At 54.6% G+C, this 15,933-nt stretch overlaps 4 protein-coding genes and 3 pseudogenes across 4 annotated transcripts, besides 5 other annotated features; all 7 read left to right on the top strand.

Annotated features, from left to right (window-relative positions):
• Positions 1 to 15,933: part of a sequence feature (areas not merged during assembly with more than two copies in the genome that could not be assigned to a particular haplotype) that runs on past both edges of the window.
• Tc00.1047053506279.160 lies at positions 1,505 to 2,542 on the top strand (annotated as a pseudogene).
• On the top strand, positions 3,799 to 6,531 carry Tc00.1047053506279.140 (trans-sialidase, putative; the record flags this gene model as incomplete). Its single annotated transcript, XM_811914.1, has 1 exon — positions 3,799 to 6,531. One exon carries the CDS (start codon positions 3,799 to 3,801, stop codon positions 6,529 to 6,531), a length of 2,733 nt encoding a protein of 910 aa, XP_817007.1.
• Positions 6,617 to 6,795: a sequence feature (A-rich).
• Positions 7,852 to 8,868, top strand: Tc00.1047053506279.131 (annotated as a pseudogene).
• Positions 9,005 to 9,294: a mobile genetic element.
• Tc00.1047053506279.120 (mucin TcMUCII, putative) lies at positions 10,266 to 10,991 on the top strand (the record flags this gene model as incomplete). Its single annotated transcript, XM_811913.1, has 1 exon — positions 10,266 to 10,991. The coding sequence occupies one exon, from the start codon at positions 10,266 to 10,268 to the stop codon at positions 10,989 to 10,991; it is 726 nt and encodes a 241-aa protein (XP_817006.1).
• Tc00.1047053506279.100 (uncharacterized protein) lies at positions 12,282 to 12,875 on the top strand (the record flags this gene model as incomplete). The annotated part of the gene is made up of 1 exon (XM_811912.1): positions 12,282 to 12,875. One exon carries the CDS (start codon positions 12,282 to 12,284, stop codon positions 12,873 to 12,875), a length of 594 nt encoding a protein of 197 aa, XP_817005.1.
• Positions 13,496 to 14,077, top strand: Tc00.1047053506279.90 (mucin TcMUCII, putative; the record flags this gene model as incomplete). Its single annotated transcript, XM_811911.1, has 1 exon — positions 13,496 to 14,077. One exon carries the CDS (start codon positions 13,496 to 13,498, stop codon positions 14,075 to 14,077), a length of 582 nt encoding a protein of 193 aa, XP_817004.1.
• Tc00.1047053506279.74 lies at positions 14,513 to 15,445 on the top strand (annotated as a pseudogene).
• Positions 14,749 to 14,835: a sequence feature (CT-rich).
• Positions 14,880 to 14,905: a microsatellite.

Below are 15,933 nucleotides of genomic sequence, written 5' to 3'. Positions count from 1 at the left end.
TGGAGGAAACGGACTCCCTCTCGGCAATGGAGGCACCCCGCGTTGCCCACCGACCGTGCGAGACCGCGTTACTGAGTAAATTTGGATTATGCTGCTTTCCCTGGTGACGCGGGGTCACCCTGTGGATTTTATATTTTCCCCTCACACTGCGGTATTCCACGCAGTGAGGCCGCTGACAAACAAGCCACGATTGCACGATTCCTCCCGCATGACTGCGTGAATGCCTGGCACGTGGGCTTCCTTGCCGCCGTCAAGAGGTTATAATGGAAGGATGCCCAGGAGGAAAAGGAGGGCGCGCACACCGCGTGACAGGCGCCTGTCGGTGTGGCGAGGACTCTGTTCCTGGTGTTGACCCGGACATCGGTTCCCGAGTGGCGGCACTGCGCACAGGCGCGATGCGACTCCTGCCCACTCTTCGACAGGCCTGCACGCGCCCTGCGGATCACAAGGAACCCTCTGTGTCGGTGGCGCCGTCCCTCCCTCACTGCGGTGACCGGCCCGCCTCTGCCTCCGCCGGAACCTCTTCCCGACGTGAGCGCCGCAACCCCTTGTCGACCAGCGAGCGGCGGATTGACGTCCTCCTGCCCAATCTGCGGCAGAGTGCGCTTGTCCGTCCACAGTATGAGGGCACATGCCGGACGTGCTCAGCCTGGCGTTATAATAGTTTGCGAGGGCCTCCCATGCGGATGCCACAATGGCGCCACCGTCTTCTTAACAGGCGCCTCGCGCGCAGGTCGCCTCCGAAGTTGCCAAGCATGCCAGCAGGCAAGACACGCAGGAAGCACAAACGCGGGCACTCGAGATGGACCAGGCTCTTCCGCCACCGCCTCATCACGGACGCCACGGGCTGCTGATCCCCGACGGACCACGGGAGACTCCGCCTCATCCACTGCGGGAATGCCCTGTCATTGAGAATATGGACTGCGACTGTTTGTGACTGACCCAGTGTCCACGACTGCCGTTTGCGACGGAATACTTGCCACTTTTGTACGGACGGCCCTTGCGCTACTCACTCGTTATTGTAGCAGCATACAACCAAAACAAGATAACAATCTTCTTTGTGGTGAATATTGGCTGCACTTCCCGTGGACCAACAATCCGCGTGGTGTGCCGGGATCTTCTTTTGTATTGCTACTTTGCTTTTGTGTTGCTGTGTGCGCTGCACCTTCTTGTGTGTGTGCCCTCCGTGAGGGGTGCCGACACGACGGACCGCTCTCGCCGCATGTGCGTGCGGTGAAGCCTTGTGTGCCGCTCCTGTTTGCTTCTCCCTCTTCCATCTGTGTGTGTTGGTGCTGCGGCAGGGCTGCGTGTGTGTGTGCCTGCTGCCGTGGATTGGAGTGTGTGTCGTGCGTGGTGTGCGGCGTACGGTGCATGCCTGGCTGCTGCCCTCTCCTCATGTGGTGTGCCCTCTGTGTGTGTCTGCCGCACCTCTCGTCTCCCCTGTTGCTCTCCATGTCCCTCACTGTGCAGATAAGCTCCACACCACTGAACGACCACACTCACGATGATGACGTGCCGTCTGCTGTGCGCCCTGTTGGTGCTTGCCCTGTGCTTCTGCCCGTCCGTGTGCGCGTCATAGTCTGAGACGGCTCAGGTTGAAGATATTGTAAGCGGAACCTATTCACCGTCTCAGGTACCAGGAGGATCACCCGGGGTCACTGAGCCGCTGCCACCAATTACGTTGTCCACTGCGCGAGGGGCACCAATGACTGTGATCGGTCAATCAATGTCGTCAGGTGAGGTGTCCGGTTTGGTACCGAGAAAAGGTGGCGGAAGGAGAGCAGATGCGGCTGATGCGTTACAGAAAAAAGATAGGATTGATATGACAGCGCCAGAGACTTCAGATACAAGTCCGGCAGATGGTTTGCTAGGGAATCAAGATAGAGAGGGCTTGGAGCCTAGTACAAAAGAGCAAACAGTTCTGGGGACCGGTGAGGGCGGTACGACAGTATCACAAAGTCGCACGAGACAGCCGGCAGAAGAAACAATTGAGAGCGCCGAAGGCCTTGCCAAGACGACTAAGACCACTGCAACAAAGTCACCAGAGGGAGCATCACCGGGGGATTTGCCAGCGAAAGCAACAGATCTAACACCATCACCGCCAGTGGAAGGACCACTCCCCAATGCAGATAAGGCGCCGGTGCCGCAGCCAGAGGAAGACTCAGTGAGCATGAAGCCAAACAAAGATTTGGCAGAAGAGGATATCGCCACCACCGTAGACACAGATCAGAATGAAGCATCCAGCGGTAGAGCCGAATCAACCACAGCAACAACCCTCGTTGCCAGCGATAATGCAAATAACGAAGCAGACAGAAGCACTGGAGAAGATATTCCGAACAATACACCGGATTCCGATGTGTCAGGGACGGAAGAAAGGCGGGATGAAAATAAATATAATAATACGAAGGAAACACCGGTCCAATTCGCGGATATAAAAAGTGTCACGGTGGCATCTGGCAACAGTGACAGCAGCACCGCGGTCTCCCACACCTCCCCTCTTTTGCTTCTTCTTGTTGTTGCTGCTGCGGTGGTGGCCGCGTGAGAGTGAGTGTGAGAGAGCCATGCACCGCCCGCACACACACTCGTCCTTCTCTCTCTGTGTGTGTGTGTCCCCTTGCATGGACTCTCGCCCTCACCTCACCCCACGAAGCACACACATAATGTGCCCATTGTATATATGCATTCACACCCATGCAGGCCCGTTGGTGCTCTCTTTTGCACGACACGCACCGCTGCCGTCCTGCCTGGCTGCATGGGCGGAGCACCGTAACTGTTTCTGTTTTGTTTTATTGCATTGAGTGGGCGACCTCTCTCTCTCCCTCTGTGTGTGTGTTTTGCTTTACGGGAGTAATGAGAGTGTGTGTGCGCTGGTCGTCCCACGCTGCGGCTTTTTGTTTTGTTTTCCTTTTTGATTTTGTGGTTGAGAGCACCCATTCCGCGGCTGCGTGTGTGTGTGTGTGTTGATATGAGTAATTTGTGTGTGTGCTATCTTCCTCTTTCTTCCATTGCCTTCTTTGAACCCTTGTGCCGCACAGCTGCTCTGCAGGCATATCCACTGGCAAAAACACATGCACACACACACACGCCATTATGCATACTCTGTAGAGCGGCGTGATAGCTGAGAATGGATGCACGCACAGGATTCTGGCTGCGACGTCCCTTGCGAGGAGGGAGGACGGGAGCCTGCGATTTATTTTTTGACACGTTGCTGGCGTGCAGTCGATTGGGTGGTGTGGCTTAGGGTGCCTGGGACAAGTGCGGATTGCTTCTCGTCCAGCTGCTGCACGTGCCAATGTGTATCTCCCATGCTGTGTATACTTTGGTCAGGGATTCCTTGCCTGTGTGGGTGATTTGCGCTGGAAGGGACAACAGTAAAATGACTGGCGAGAGCGCGTGGGCTTCGCGAAGGACTGTCTTGCTCTTTTGCATCCCGCTGGTTGTTTTGTGTGTGGGCAGTCGCCGCTCGGTGTGTGCTGACGCGTGGCAGAAGCGCCCGCCGTGACTCCTCCTGCTGGTGGTGGCAGTCGCTGTGTGTTCCAGGTGCACTGTTCTCCCTTCTGCTGTTCCGTGTGTCTGCGTGCGTGAGTTGTTGTTGTTGGGAGTGACTGCGGCGGGGATGATGCCACTCACAGTGTGGATGGGTGACAGTGCTTACTGTTGTGCTTCATTTTGTTATTTGCTTGTTTTTCTTCACTTTTCAATTACTCATGAAGGAAAACAATCGCTAATCGCCACTGTGAAATTTGAAGGCACTGAAAGGACCAACAGCACACACACCGCCCACACACACATATTTGTATGCTCTCACGTGTTGCTGCAGTGGAGACACCCCGTACACACAACCGTCGCCGCGTGACCGGATCCAGCGGAAGGAGGAGGGGAGGAGGAGAGAGTGAGCGGCAGAGACCCAACATGTCCCGGCGTGTGTTTGCTTCCGCGGTGTTGCTCCTCCTCGTCGTGATGATTTTCTGCGCCACCTGTGGAGCTACGCAAGCTGCTGTGGAGCCGTCGTCTGATCCGAAGTTTGAATGGAAGGGCATCAGTGAAGGTGATGTAACTGTGGAGTCGTTGGGTGCTCCCGGCCTTTTGAAAGTGGGGAGTGACGTATTTGCCGTTGCCGAGGCGCAGTGCAAGAATGGTGAGGGTGGAGACAACACCTTTACTGGCATTGCATCCCAAGTTATCACGAACACAGCAGGTAACGAACCGAAGGAAGTGCTGAAGGATGCCAGGGAGAAAACACAATTTCTGGAGGAAGGCACTTCTCCAGAGGCGAAAAAAGTAGATGTGAGTCGACCAACAGCAGTTGTGAATGGAAGCGATATTTACATGCTTGTTGGGAAATACAGCCGTAATGGTGGTCAGGAGAGTGGTGCAGGTGACTGGGGACTATTGCTGGTGAAAGGGACAGTCAGTGGTGAAGAAAGTAACAAACAAATTGACTGGAAAGATACCAACGCTGTGCCGAAGACACCTTTGGGCGAACAACTTTCATCCTTGACAGGACTGATTGGCGGCGGTGGATCGGGTGTTAAGATGGAGGACGGTACGCTTGTGTTCCCAGTGGAAGGCAAGAAGGATAAGGATGACAACGGAAAGGATGAAAAAACCGTGTCGCTGATTATATTAAAGGATGCAGAGAGTTGGACGCTGTCGAAGGGGATGTCTGACGGTGGCTGCAGTTATCCCTCCGTCGTGAAGTGGGAGAAGGACAAACTCTTGATGATGACTGCGTGTGGTGATGGCCGCCGCAGGGTGTACGAGTCCGGTGACAAGGGGGAGTCGTGGACGGAGGCACTCGGGACACTCTCGCGCGTGTGGGGCAGCAAACAGGACGGAGAAGCGAAGGCCGTTGGGAACGGGCTCACCACAATGACTCTTGACGGTGTTGGAGATGAGCAGAAAAATGTGATGCTCGTTACTCTGCCGGTGTATCCCAAAGAAAATGTGGAAAAGGGCGAACTCCATCTTTGGCTGACGGACAATACGCACATTGTTGATATTGGGTCGGTATCCGGGAAGGACGATGACGTTGCCGCCAGCGCCCTGTTGTACAAAAGTGCTGGAAGTGGAGATGATAATAATGAGGAGTTGATTGCACTGTACGAGAGGAAGGGCGATGAGAAAGAAAAACCATCGCCCGGTATGGTCTCTGTGCGTCTGACCGAGCAGCTGCAGCGTGTGAAGGATGTGCTGGCGACCTGGAAGGAAGTGGACGAACGTGTCTCCGAGCTGTGCCCTTCTGAGGGTGCTGTGCAGGCTCCCTCACCTTACACTGCCTGCAGCGCTACTGGTAAGATCACGGATGGGCTGGTTGGCTTTTTGTCCGGCAACTTCTCTGATGGCAAATGGAGGGACGAGTACCTCGGAGTGAACGCCACAGTAACTGGTGGGACAACAAAAGTAACAGAGTCTTCAGATGGAGTGACGTTCCAGGGTGCGTGGGCGGAGTGGCCTGTTGGCAGGCAGGGGGAGAATCAGCTGTACCACTTTGCGAACCACAACTTCACTCTTGTGGCGACGGTGTCCATCGACGGTGTGCTGAAGGAGGGAGATACCCCCATTCCATTGATGGGTGCGACGATGAATGGCGATGATAAGACTGTTCTCCTGGGACTGTCGTACGACAGCGGAAAGAAGCGGGCAGTGTTGTGCGGTGGTGGACAGAAAAAGGACCACAGCAGCCCTTGGGAGCCAGGGAAAACACACCAAGTGGCCATTGTGCTGCAGAACGGCACCCAGGGCTCCGCGTACGTCGATGGTAAGCGTGTGGAGCACGAAACGTGCTCACTAAAAACTACGAATTCTAAAGGGATCTCACACTTCTTCATTGGAGGGGATGGAGGCAGCACAAAGGGCCAAGAAGGCTTGTCTGTGACTGTGACGAATGTCCTGCTGTACAACCGTCCTTTGGATGACGATGAGATTGCAGGGCTTGCCAAAAATACAATTACTATTCCAAAGCTGGAAGATCCGAAGAAATCGGCGACACCTCCTCGTTCACCAGCGGTAAGTGGATTACCTGTGGAAGGAACCGTGTCTCGAAGTAATTCTGCCGGGCAACTGCCGTCGGAGCAGGAACAGCCGAAGGGGAGCAATGGTGCGCGTGCTGGCGGCGCATCCACACCAGCGACTTCTACCGCCGCGACTTCTTCAGGAAAGGAGCCCGTAAACCAGCAGACATCTGGAACCTCTCCCAGTGGAAACAAAAATGTGGATGTCTCTTCCTCGTCTGACGCCGACCCAACGGTGGTGACAGGGAGTGGAGAAACGGTGCAGGGAGATGGATCACCCCAAACTCCTGAGGTGAGCATGAGCTCTGGTGAGGATGGGGAGACGACGGAAGGAACGGATGCGCAGGGAGAGGAGGGAATCCATCCACAGGCCGGGGAAGTAAAGTCTGCGGCACTCAGCAGTAGTCTCGGAAATTCGTCGCAGGGGAATAACAGCGATGCGTGTACTGTGCGTGGGAGCAGGGCGCTGCCGCTGCTCCTTCTGCTGTTGGGACTGTGGGGGTTTGCGGCTGTGTGAGGGGTGACTGGCTGCCGCGTAGGACACTTGCGACCTCCCCAGCACCGAATTGCGTCCAAGAACTAATTCTTTCCCTTTCAAATAATTTTTCCTCAGTTTTTGCTTATTTTAAATTTAATTTCCTGTTTGCTACTTTCTTTTTGTTTTTTTATTTTTGTTTTATGAGCGTAATTTTAAACTTTTTTTGCGTTTTTTTTTTGGTTGTGCGTTTTTCCTTTTTGTTTTTTATTTCTCAATTTCTTCATTTCTTTCTTTTTTGCTTTTGGGGCAATCACTATGGACGTTTTTTCTTTTCTACTCTTCCCTCTTTTAATTGTTTCTTCTGCACTCTTCCTGCGAGGGGTGCCGTGTGTTTCCGCCCAACTGCTCCACTCGCACACCCACCGACACGCTCATGACGACGGCCCTGTGCGCCTCGCCTGCTGCACGCATGAGGAGGGGCCGCGACGAACGGCGCGCTGAGGGAGCCGTGACGTGTGGGCGTGCGACGAGGGCCTGTGGGGCGGAGCACACATTTCTTCCCTCTTGTTTTGTTTTCTTTGCGGCCAGGGCGGGCAGACACCCGCAGCGCCACACACACACACAGCCACACCCTGCCGCCGTGTTTTTCTTTTCTTTTCTCTGGATGGGCGTGTGCTGCCACCGTGCGTGATTGTTGAGGTTGTGCCGTACCGCATGTATTGCTGCCATCCAGCTGTGCCTCTTGCTGTGTTGATGTGCCTCCCTGTGCTTCTCTTTGCAGCTTCTCCAGCACTCACGCAAATGAGTATTTCCACAGTGCTCTGCAGGAATGTTTTTGGTAACGAGGGACGTTGGCTGACGTTCCGTGCTGAAATGATGACGCGGCTGCACGATGCCTGCCATGAAGTTGTTGCCTGCTCTTGGGGTCATTCTTTTATCAGCTTTTTGTTTTTGCTCTGCTGGTTGCGGTCGTTGCCGTTTTTGTGCTGACGCGTGACGGACGGTGCCACGATGGCCTTTTCCGGCGACAACAGTTGCTGTGCTCTCGGCACACATCCACACACTCTTCCTTGTCCCTCTGTGAGAGTGATTGCGGCAGGAGCGTGATCTACGGCAGCGGCAGCTGGTGCTGCGGAGAAGGACGAGGCGCCGAAGGAGTAGAAGAGGCCGAACCCGCTGGACGCGATTACGATGGCGGATGAAAGTCGTTTTGTTGCCTTTGCTTCGTACATTGCTAGGAGTGCGCCGTGTCGCCGCCTGACGGGATGCCTGCACTCGGCACGCTTTGAGGCATTGTGTTCTTTTTTTTAGTGTGATGTCACAATCATCATGGCAGCACCTTCCCTCAACGGCTCTGAGTGTGACAATACGAATGACGGCAAAGAGAGCGATGAGGATTATGGTGACGACTTGCACCGAGGGGCGGATTATTCGCGTGTCTTGGCACACGAGTAACGGGAGGGTTTGGATGCCGTCCCCACAATTCCCGGCCTTGAGGAAATGTTGGCCTTCGCGCTGTCACCCGCCGTAATTAGTGCCCCGTGCATTGAGGCTGATCCATTTACCGTGGAGTTCACGCAGCAGCTCTCGAGTGGTTGTGCTGCTGGTCCCGCGTTGGCTCTTTCGCATGTATTTCAGCGTTGCCTGGCGGATGATTTGATGTGTGTTTTCCGGGCCGCCGCCTCCAGTTTTCTTTTCGTGCCCAATAAGAAACACTTTGCGTTGCGGTGGGTATTTATTTGCGTGGCCGTCGACGCGCGTGACGATGCTCAACGTGTGTGTCTTTTGTTTAGTGGGCACGAGGGAGACTTCGGTGTGTGCCAACAGCACCGCGGAAGTCTTCGTCGACGGATCGAGGCGAAAATAAGGGAGGTCTGTCCGCTGCATCTCTCAAGGCAGCTGCGGGGCGCTCCGGACGCACAGAGTGAATGGATGGATGCCGCGCAGCTGGGGAGACCAGTTGTCTTCTCCGCCCTCCGTTGCCAGGGGAATCGAGAATCCACAGCGTCACTGCCAGCTGCATTTTACTGCTGGGGATCGACTGTTCTGTAGTTGCCCGTCTAATGTGAATTGCAGCGTCAGTGCAGGAAGACGCTTTCACGCACTGCGAGTAGTTGCTCCAGCCTCGAGCTCATCAATATTCACGGCAGGGAGCCATGCATCTGGTGGCCGGTGACGTTCAGGCGAGTGTTTCACTTCATCCGCCTCGTATTTGTGAGGGACACTGCGCATCGACCCTCCCCAACAGGCCCACCACCTTCACTTCCCTCGCCGCCCGCTGCCCTCTGCTGACGGTACAATTGTTTGGCTCCGCCAATAATGCGCTCGTGAAACTTCCTCTCCGCACGCTGCAGGATTATTGCCGTGGAGGAGCTGTTGGCATTTGGTGCGGGTGTGGCGTCGGCGGAGTCATCCACACTTTGTTTTAGAAGCATTACTTTGAGTCGTGTCAGTCACGCCGTGTTTCCTTTTTTCTTGCTGGGAGTCCTGTGGGTGTGTTTGAGCCCCTTTTAGGAGCCTGTGCAGAGAATGATCGCGGGAGAGCTGGCTGCCTTGATGAATGTATATATATATACCCTGACAAAAAGAATATACACTTCTTTACGACACTTTCCTACCGTATAAGTTTTGGGAAGGCCACGACTTTAGGGAGCCGACAGCGGCCGGATAATTCTTTATTTTTATTTTTACCATCGCACGCACCCCCTTTTGGTTCCCACCACGCGGCGGGGTCTTGTGGCTGCAGGATCCCAAAAGTGTGCCACGTCGTAAGTAATAAATAAATATATGCATCCTATCCGAATAGAGTGAGCGGGCCACGATTGTGGCTGACGGATGGTATATGTATAAACATACAGCTACCTGGTGCTGAACTTTGAGGGTGTGGTGAATCCACTCTTATTCCGTTCATCCCCCACTTATTTCTATCGTGTTTGGTTTCTATTGTTGATAAACTCAGGATTCGGCCAGCGGCCCGGAAGATTATTCTTTATTGCAGCACTGTAACAAAGGGAAGCAGGAACAACACAAAAACCGAATTCTTGGCCGCACCAACACAAGAAACATCCACAAGAGGAAAATAATTGTTAACCCTGCGGAAATCCCCAACACACGATCCAGGCATGGAGGTTTGCCCTCTGCAAAAACAAAACAACATATGCAGACATCTGCCAACATCCGAACAGAAACACAAATAAATGATTGCTTGCATTATTCCATTCCTTGCGTTTATTTTTGCGTGTGCGGCTGCTGCGGTGGTGGCCGGCCTGCATGAAGTGGTGTGCGCTGAATATGAGCGAAGACCGAAGGCAACTGAAGTGTTGCTTTGTGGTGAATATTGGCTGCACTTCCCGTGGACCAACAATCCGCGTGGTGTGCGGGGATCTCCTTTTGTATTGTTACTTTGCTGTTGTGTTGCTGTGTGCGCTGCACCTTCTTGTGTGTGTGCGCACCCTCCGTGAGGGGTGCCGACACGACGGACCGCTCTCGCCGCACGTGCATGCGGTGAAGCCTTGTGTGCCGCTCCTGTTTGCTTCTCCCTCTTCCATCTGTGTGTGTTGGTGTTGCGGCAGGGCTGCGTGTGTGTGCCTGCTGCCGTGGATTGGAGTGTGTGTCGTGCGTGGTGTGCGGCGTACGGTGCATGCCTGGCTGCTGCCCTCTCCTCATGTGGTGTGCCCTCTGTTTGTGTCTGCCGCACCGCTCGTCTCCCCTGTTGCTCTCCATTTCCCTCACTGTGCAGATCAGCTCCACACCACTGAACGACCACACTCACGATGATGACGTGCCGTCTGCTGTGCGCCCTGTTGGTGCTTGCCCTGTGCTGCTGCCCGTCCGTGTGCGTGGGACGTTCTACGGAGGAGACCATTGTTGCTACTCAGGTTGAAGATGTAGAAGAACCCACCAGCTCGAGTACTTTGTCCTCTGAGTCGCAAGTGGAGGACAATTCCCATGAGGAACCGGGTTCAAATACGGGGTCCAGTGAGGAAGGGAAAACAAAAGTGCCAGTGACCCCAGGTTCTTCCGGTGCCGTAACGCAATCAAATGAGGCGGAAATGCCGGTACAGACAGGAGAAAAGAAAGGTACGACAGAAGATGAAAATGGTACAACAGCGTCAAAGTCGCAAAGTAAGGGGTCCACTGTGGAACAGGGAGAGGCTGACGTAGGTGGTGGAAAAAGTTTGACAGCTCCGAAACGGCAGTCAGGCGATGCTATCGATACTGTACACGAAGAAGATGGGAGTACGACAGGGCCACAAAGCCGCACGACTAAATCCGCAGAACAAACAGATCGAGAAACCAAAGATGCTGCCGCGACGACCACGACGACCACCACTACAACAGAGGCACCAAGCACTACGACTACGGAGGCGCCAGCTGTGTCGACCACCCACGCACCGTCACGTCTTCGCGAAATCGACGGCAGCCTCAGCAGCTCTGCGTGGGTGTGTGCCCCGCTGGTGCTCGCCGCATCCGCGCTGGCGTACACCACTCTGGGCTGAAGAGGTGTGTGCGGGCTGTGCGTGCCAGCACTCAACCGCATGGATTTGTGCGCGTGTGTTGTGGTTCACTGTACTAAATAAGAGGAAATAATGATCGTGTTTTGCTTCACTTGCTTCTGCTGCCGTGCTGTGTGCTCCGCGTTGTGCCCCGCATCCGTCACGTTGAACGCATCCCGGACACACTCGTATGCATGCGCACTGGAGCCCTGGGTTTGTTTTTCTTTTTTAATTTCTGTTTTTTATTATTGTTTTTATTGCTTTTTAAACTTGTCGTTTGCGGGGCGGTGTGCGAGCTCTGCAATCGTACTGATTCCATCTGTCTCGTGGTGTGTGCGTTGCTTGGGTGCTGGCGTTTGTTGCTGTCGTTTGTTGCTGTGCGGTGGCTGTGCGTGGTGTAGCGGCTGTGTCTATCTTTTTGCTTTCCTTCTCTGTTGACGTGGTGTTACTTTTGCTGAAGGCTGCAGGCAAGTGACAGGAGTGGTGGCGATGATGACTGGCCGTGTGCTTCTGGTGTGTGCCCTCTGCGTGCTGTGGTGGCGATAGCGGTACGGGTGAGTATTAGCTCTTGCGGCGGCGTGCTCAGCTGCGGAGGGAATGCGCGATGGATGGCAGCAGAAGGACAGGAGGCAGGGCGAATGCGTCCGCCGTGGAGGAATGCGTGCGTAATTGGATGGCCGTCGTCGTTAGGAGGCGCCAAGGGATTGCCGTTGCTGCTGACACCGCTGAGGATAAGGGGGTATGCTGCAATCCAATGAACACTCAACGAGATGCGTCACCAGCCGCGTAGATCGCCTGCCGTTAGAACGAGGAGAAGACAAGGCGGCGCGCCACCAGCGGCACCGGCAGTATGTGGAGGATCAGCGGGATGGCGTTATTTGCCGCCCGAAATGAAAACGAATGTGTCGGAGTCACACGACGCATTGAGTGGTGTTGGACAGCGGGAGGAGTCAACTGTGAATGGTTCAGAAGGCAAGGCTCAGATGCTGATGGCTCCTGTCACTGTAGGGCGCCTGGAACTCGTGCCCCAAAGGGAGCGAGCATTGCCCTCTTCGGATGGCAGTCGCGCCACCGGCAGTCGGGAAAACGAATCCGCTCAGGATGAAAAGTTGAAAGTCGCTGAGTCATCGGGGGCGGTGGGACAGAGGGAGGAGCCCAGCCCCCATCACAGCCTGCCATTGGGGGGCGAAAAGGATCACTACCAACAAAACCAGCCGCAGTACCGGGCGAACAAATAAGACAAACAGCAGGGGCAGGAACCGCCGCAAGGGGCAGAAGGGTCTGACAGCCGACATGAAGTTTCATGGCCAGAGAATGGCGAAGGTAGCGCCAAAACACGATGCGGGTTCAAACACAACTTTTGCACAGGTACCGGGTGATGCACCACAAGAAGAATCGGGAGGAGAAGTTGCAGTAGAAGCAGCTGGTGGAGATGAGGCAGAAAGGAAGGAAGTTGCAGCACACCAAGACACCGTGCAGCATGCACCATCTCCCATTCACGAGAGGTCATCGCAGTCATCGTCTTTTTCAAATGGCGGCTTTGCTGCATTAGATTGGAAAGAGGAATGCACCGTGCAGGAGATTTTCAAACAGCCTCCACTTTCTGTCGCTGCAGAGAAAACAGAAACGTACCGGCGTGAGGACAAAGCGCCTGCTGCCGAGGCTGACCACTGCACCGCATTTCTTCCAGCTGCAGAGTTTAACGCCGCCGCCAGCACCACCACGACCAATCATAATGCGAGCCACCTGAACGGAGAGGACGCCGGACCCTCCACAGAAGAAGTGGAGAAGAAGAATGCAACAACAAAACCGAAGGCACATCAGCCGGCACAGTTACCCCGCAGCCCACAGCGAGGGGTTCAAGAGGGACACCGCCACCGCCACTAACAACATAAACACAGCTTCGCATGGCGACAGTGACAGCAGCACCGTAGTCTCCCACACCACCTCCCTTTCTTGTTTCTTGTTGCGTGTGCAGCAGCTCCTGTTGCGGTGGTGTCCGGCCTGCATGAAATTGAGTGCGATGAATGTGGACGAAGGCATGCGGCAACTGAACTGCTTGTGGTGAATATTGGCTGCAATTCCCGTGGACCAACAATCCGCGTGGTGTGCGGGGATCTCCTTTTTTATTGTTACTTTGCTGTTGTGTTGCTGTGTGCGCTGCACCTTCTTGTGTGTGTGCGTACTCTCCGTGAGGGGTGCCGACACGACGGACCGCTCTCGCCGTATGTGCATGCGGTGGAGCCTTGTGTGCCGCTCCTGTTTGCTTCTCCCTCCTCCATCTGTGTGTTGGTGTTGCGGCAGGGCTGTGTGTGTGTGTGCCTGCTGCCGTGGATTGGAGTGTGTGTCGTGCGTGGTGTGCGGCGTACGGTGCATGCCTGGCTGCTGCCCTCTCCTCATGTGGTGTGCCCTCTGTGTGTGTCTGCCGCACCTCTCGTCTCCCCTGTTGCTCTCCATTTCCCTCACTGTGCAGATCAGCTCCACACCACTGAACGACCACACTCACGATGATGACGTGCCGTCTGCTGTGCGCCCTGTTGGTGCTTGCCCTGTGCTGCCGCCCGTCCGTGTGCGTGGCAGAGACTGAGAATGGGCCTATTGCCGCTTCCGTTCCACCGCCCGCTCCACCGCTTCCTCCACCACAGCCAACACCCCCGACGGCCGCCGGTGAGCCAGGATCGTCCAGTAATGGGGTCGCTGCAAAGTCGGGAGATGATGGTGGAGAGGGACCAGGATCTACCAGTACGGCAGGTCTGGAACCAAAAGTAAGTACCGAGCCAAATACATCACTGACAGAGGGTACGAAAGAGCAACAAAGTCGCACCGAAACATCCGCAGAAGAAAAAAATAAGGAGTCTGAAGCCTCTGCTCAGACAACCACCACGACCACCACAACAAAGGCACCAACCACGACGACCACCACTACAACACAGGCACCAAGCACTACGACTACGGAGGCGCCAGCTGTGTCGACCACCCACGCACCGTCACGTCTTCGCGAAATCGACGGCAGCCTCAGCAGCTCTGCGTGGGTGTGTGCCCCGCTGGTGCTCGCCGCATCCGCGCTGGCGTACACCACTGTGGGCTGAAGAGGTGTGTGCGGGCTGTGCGTGCCAGCACTCAACCGCGGGGATTTGTGCGTGTGTTGTGGTTCACTGTACTAAATAAGAGGAAATAATGATCTTGTTTTGCTTCACTTGCTTCTGCTGCCGTGCTGTGTGCTCCGCGTTGTGCCCCGCATCCGCCACGTTGAACGCATCGCGGACACACTCATAAGCATGCGCACTGGAGCCCTGGGTTTGTTTTTCTTTTTTAATTTCTGTTTTTTATTATTGTTTTTATTGCTTTTTAAACTTGTGGTTTGCGGTGCGGTGTGCGAGCTCTGCAATCGTACTGACTCCATCTGTCTCATGGTGTGCTGCCATTTGTTGCTGTGCGTGGTGTACCGACTGTGTCTATCTTTTTTTCTTCCCTCTCTTTTGACGTGGTGTTACTTTTGCTGAAGGCCACACGCAAGTGGCAGGAGTGATGGCGATGATGACTGGCCGTGTGCTGCTGGTGTGTGCCCTCTGCGTGCTGTGGTGCGGGTATTCTTTGGTGTCGTTGGTAGATGTGAAGAGGAGGCAGGAGCTCCTGTGAGTGGTGGTGGACCTCCGCCGGCAGCCAAAGAGCTTGAAACGGCTGGACAAGGCACCAAAAACTTAAATTTTGGATCACCAGATATTGATGGAAAAGTGATACCTGCACCTTCCCCTCCCACAGAGGAAGCTGAAGATGAAGACAGTGATGAGGAAGAAGAAACGGCGGAAGAAACGAAAAAGGATAAAAAAGACGAAAAAGAAAAAAATAAGGTACAACCCCAGACACACGAGAGTCAAAATAATGAGGGGGCACCACCACCTCCACCACCGCCACCAACGATACCATCGGGTGGACCTGCACCATCATCAACAGCAGGCGAAGGAGGCCCACTACCAGATCAAGAAAACTTACAGAAATTAAACAAAGCAAAGAAAGAAAACACACCGTCAAGATCCAAAATGGACTCAGAAGCACCGGAACCATCTCCAGGGGATGCTACACAAGGGCAGCACAGTCATGACACAGACACAAAGGATTCGACGAAGAATGCAGCAGCCGGCAGTCCAGCGGAAACAACAACAACCTCATCTACCTCTACAAGTGGCAGCGGTGATCATGTCCAGAATAAGGCAGATGAGGATGATGCTCAAAGCTCTGAAGAACAACACGAGAGCCTTGAAATTGGCAACTCCAACGTTGTTCCACCACTCAGTGAGACAGCACCAAAAACAGCAAGGACAACCACCGACGCTCAAACAAATGGTACGGTGACAAAGGTTGGCGACAGTGACGGCAGCACCGCGGTCTCCCACACCACCTCCCCTCTTTTGCTTCTTCTTGTTGCGTGTGCTGCTGCTGCGGTGGTGGCCGCGTGAGAGTGAGTGTGGGAGAGCCGTGCACCGCCCGCACACACACTCGTCCTTCTCTCTCTGTGTGTGTGTGTCCCCTTGCATGGACTCTCGCCCTCACCTCACCCCACGAAGCACACACATAATGTGCCCATTGTATATATGCATGCACACCCATGCAGGCCCGTTGGTGCTCTCTTTTGCACCACACGCACCGCTGCCGTCCTGCCTGGCTGCATGGGCGGAGCACCGTAACTGTTTCTGTTTTGTTTTATTGCATTGAGTGGGCGACCTCTCTCTCTCTCTCCCTCTGTGTGTGTGTTTTGCTTTACGGGAGCAATGAGAGTGTGTGTGCGCTGGTCGTCCCACGCTTCGGCTTTTTGTTTTGTTTTCCTTTTTGATTTTGTGGTTGAGTGCACCCATTCCGCGGCTGCGTGTGTGTGTGTGTGATGATATGAGTAATTTGCGTTTGTGCTATCTGCCTCTCTCTGTCGTTGCTTCTTTGGACTCTCTTG

This window comes from Trypanosoma cruzi, genomic scaffold (genome assembly GCF_000209065.1).
Source record: "Trypanosoma cruzi strain CL Brener 1047053516401 genomic scaffold, whole genome shotgun sequence".
NCBI classification, from domain to species: Eukaryota; Euglenozoa; class Kinetoplastea; order Trypanosomatida; family Trypanosomatidae; genus Trypanosoma; species Trypanosoma cruzi.
Note: the sequence above shows the minus strand (reverse complement) of the source record. Positions and strands in the feature narration are given on the sequence as shown.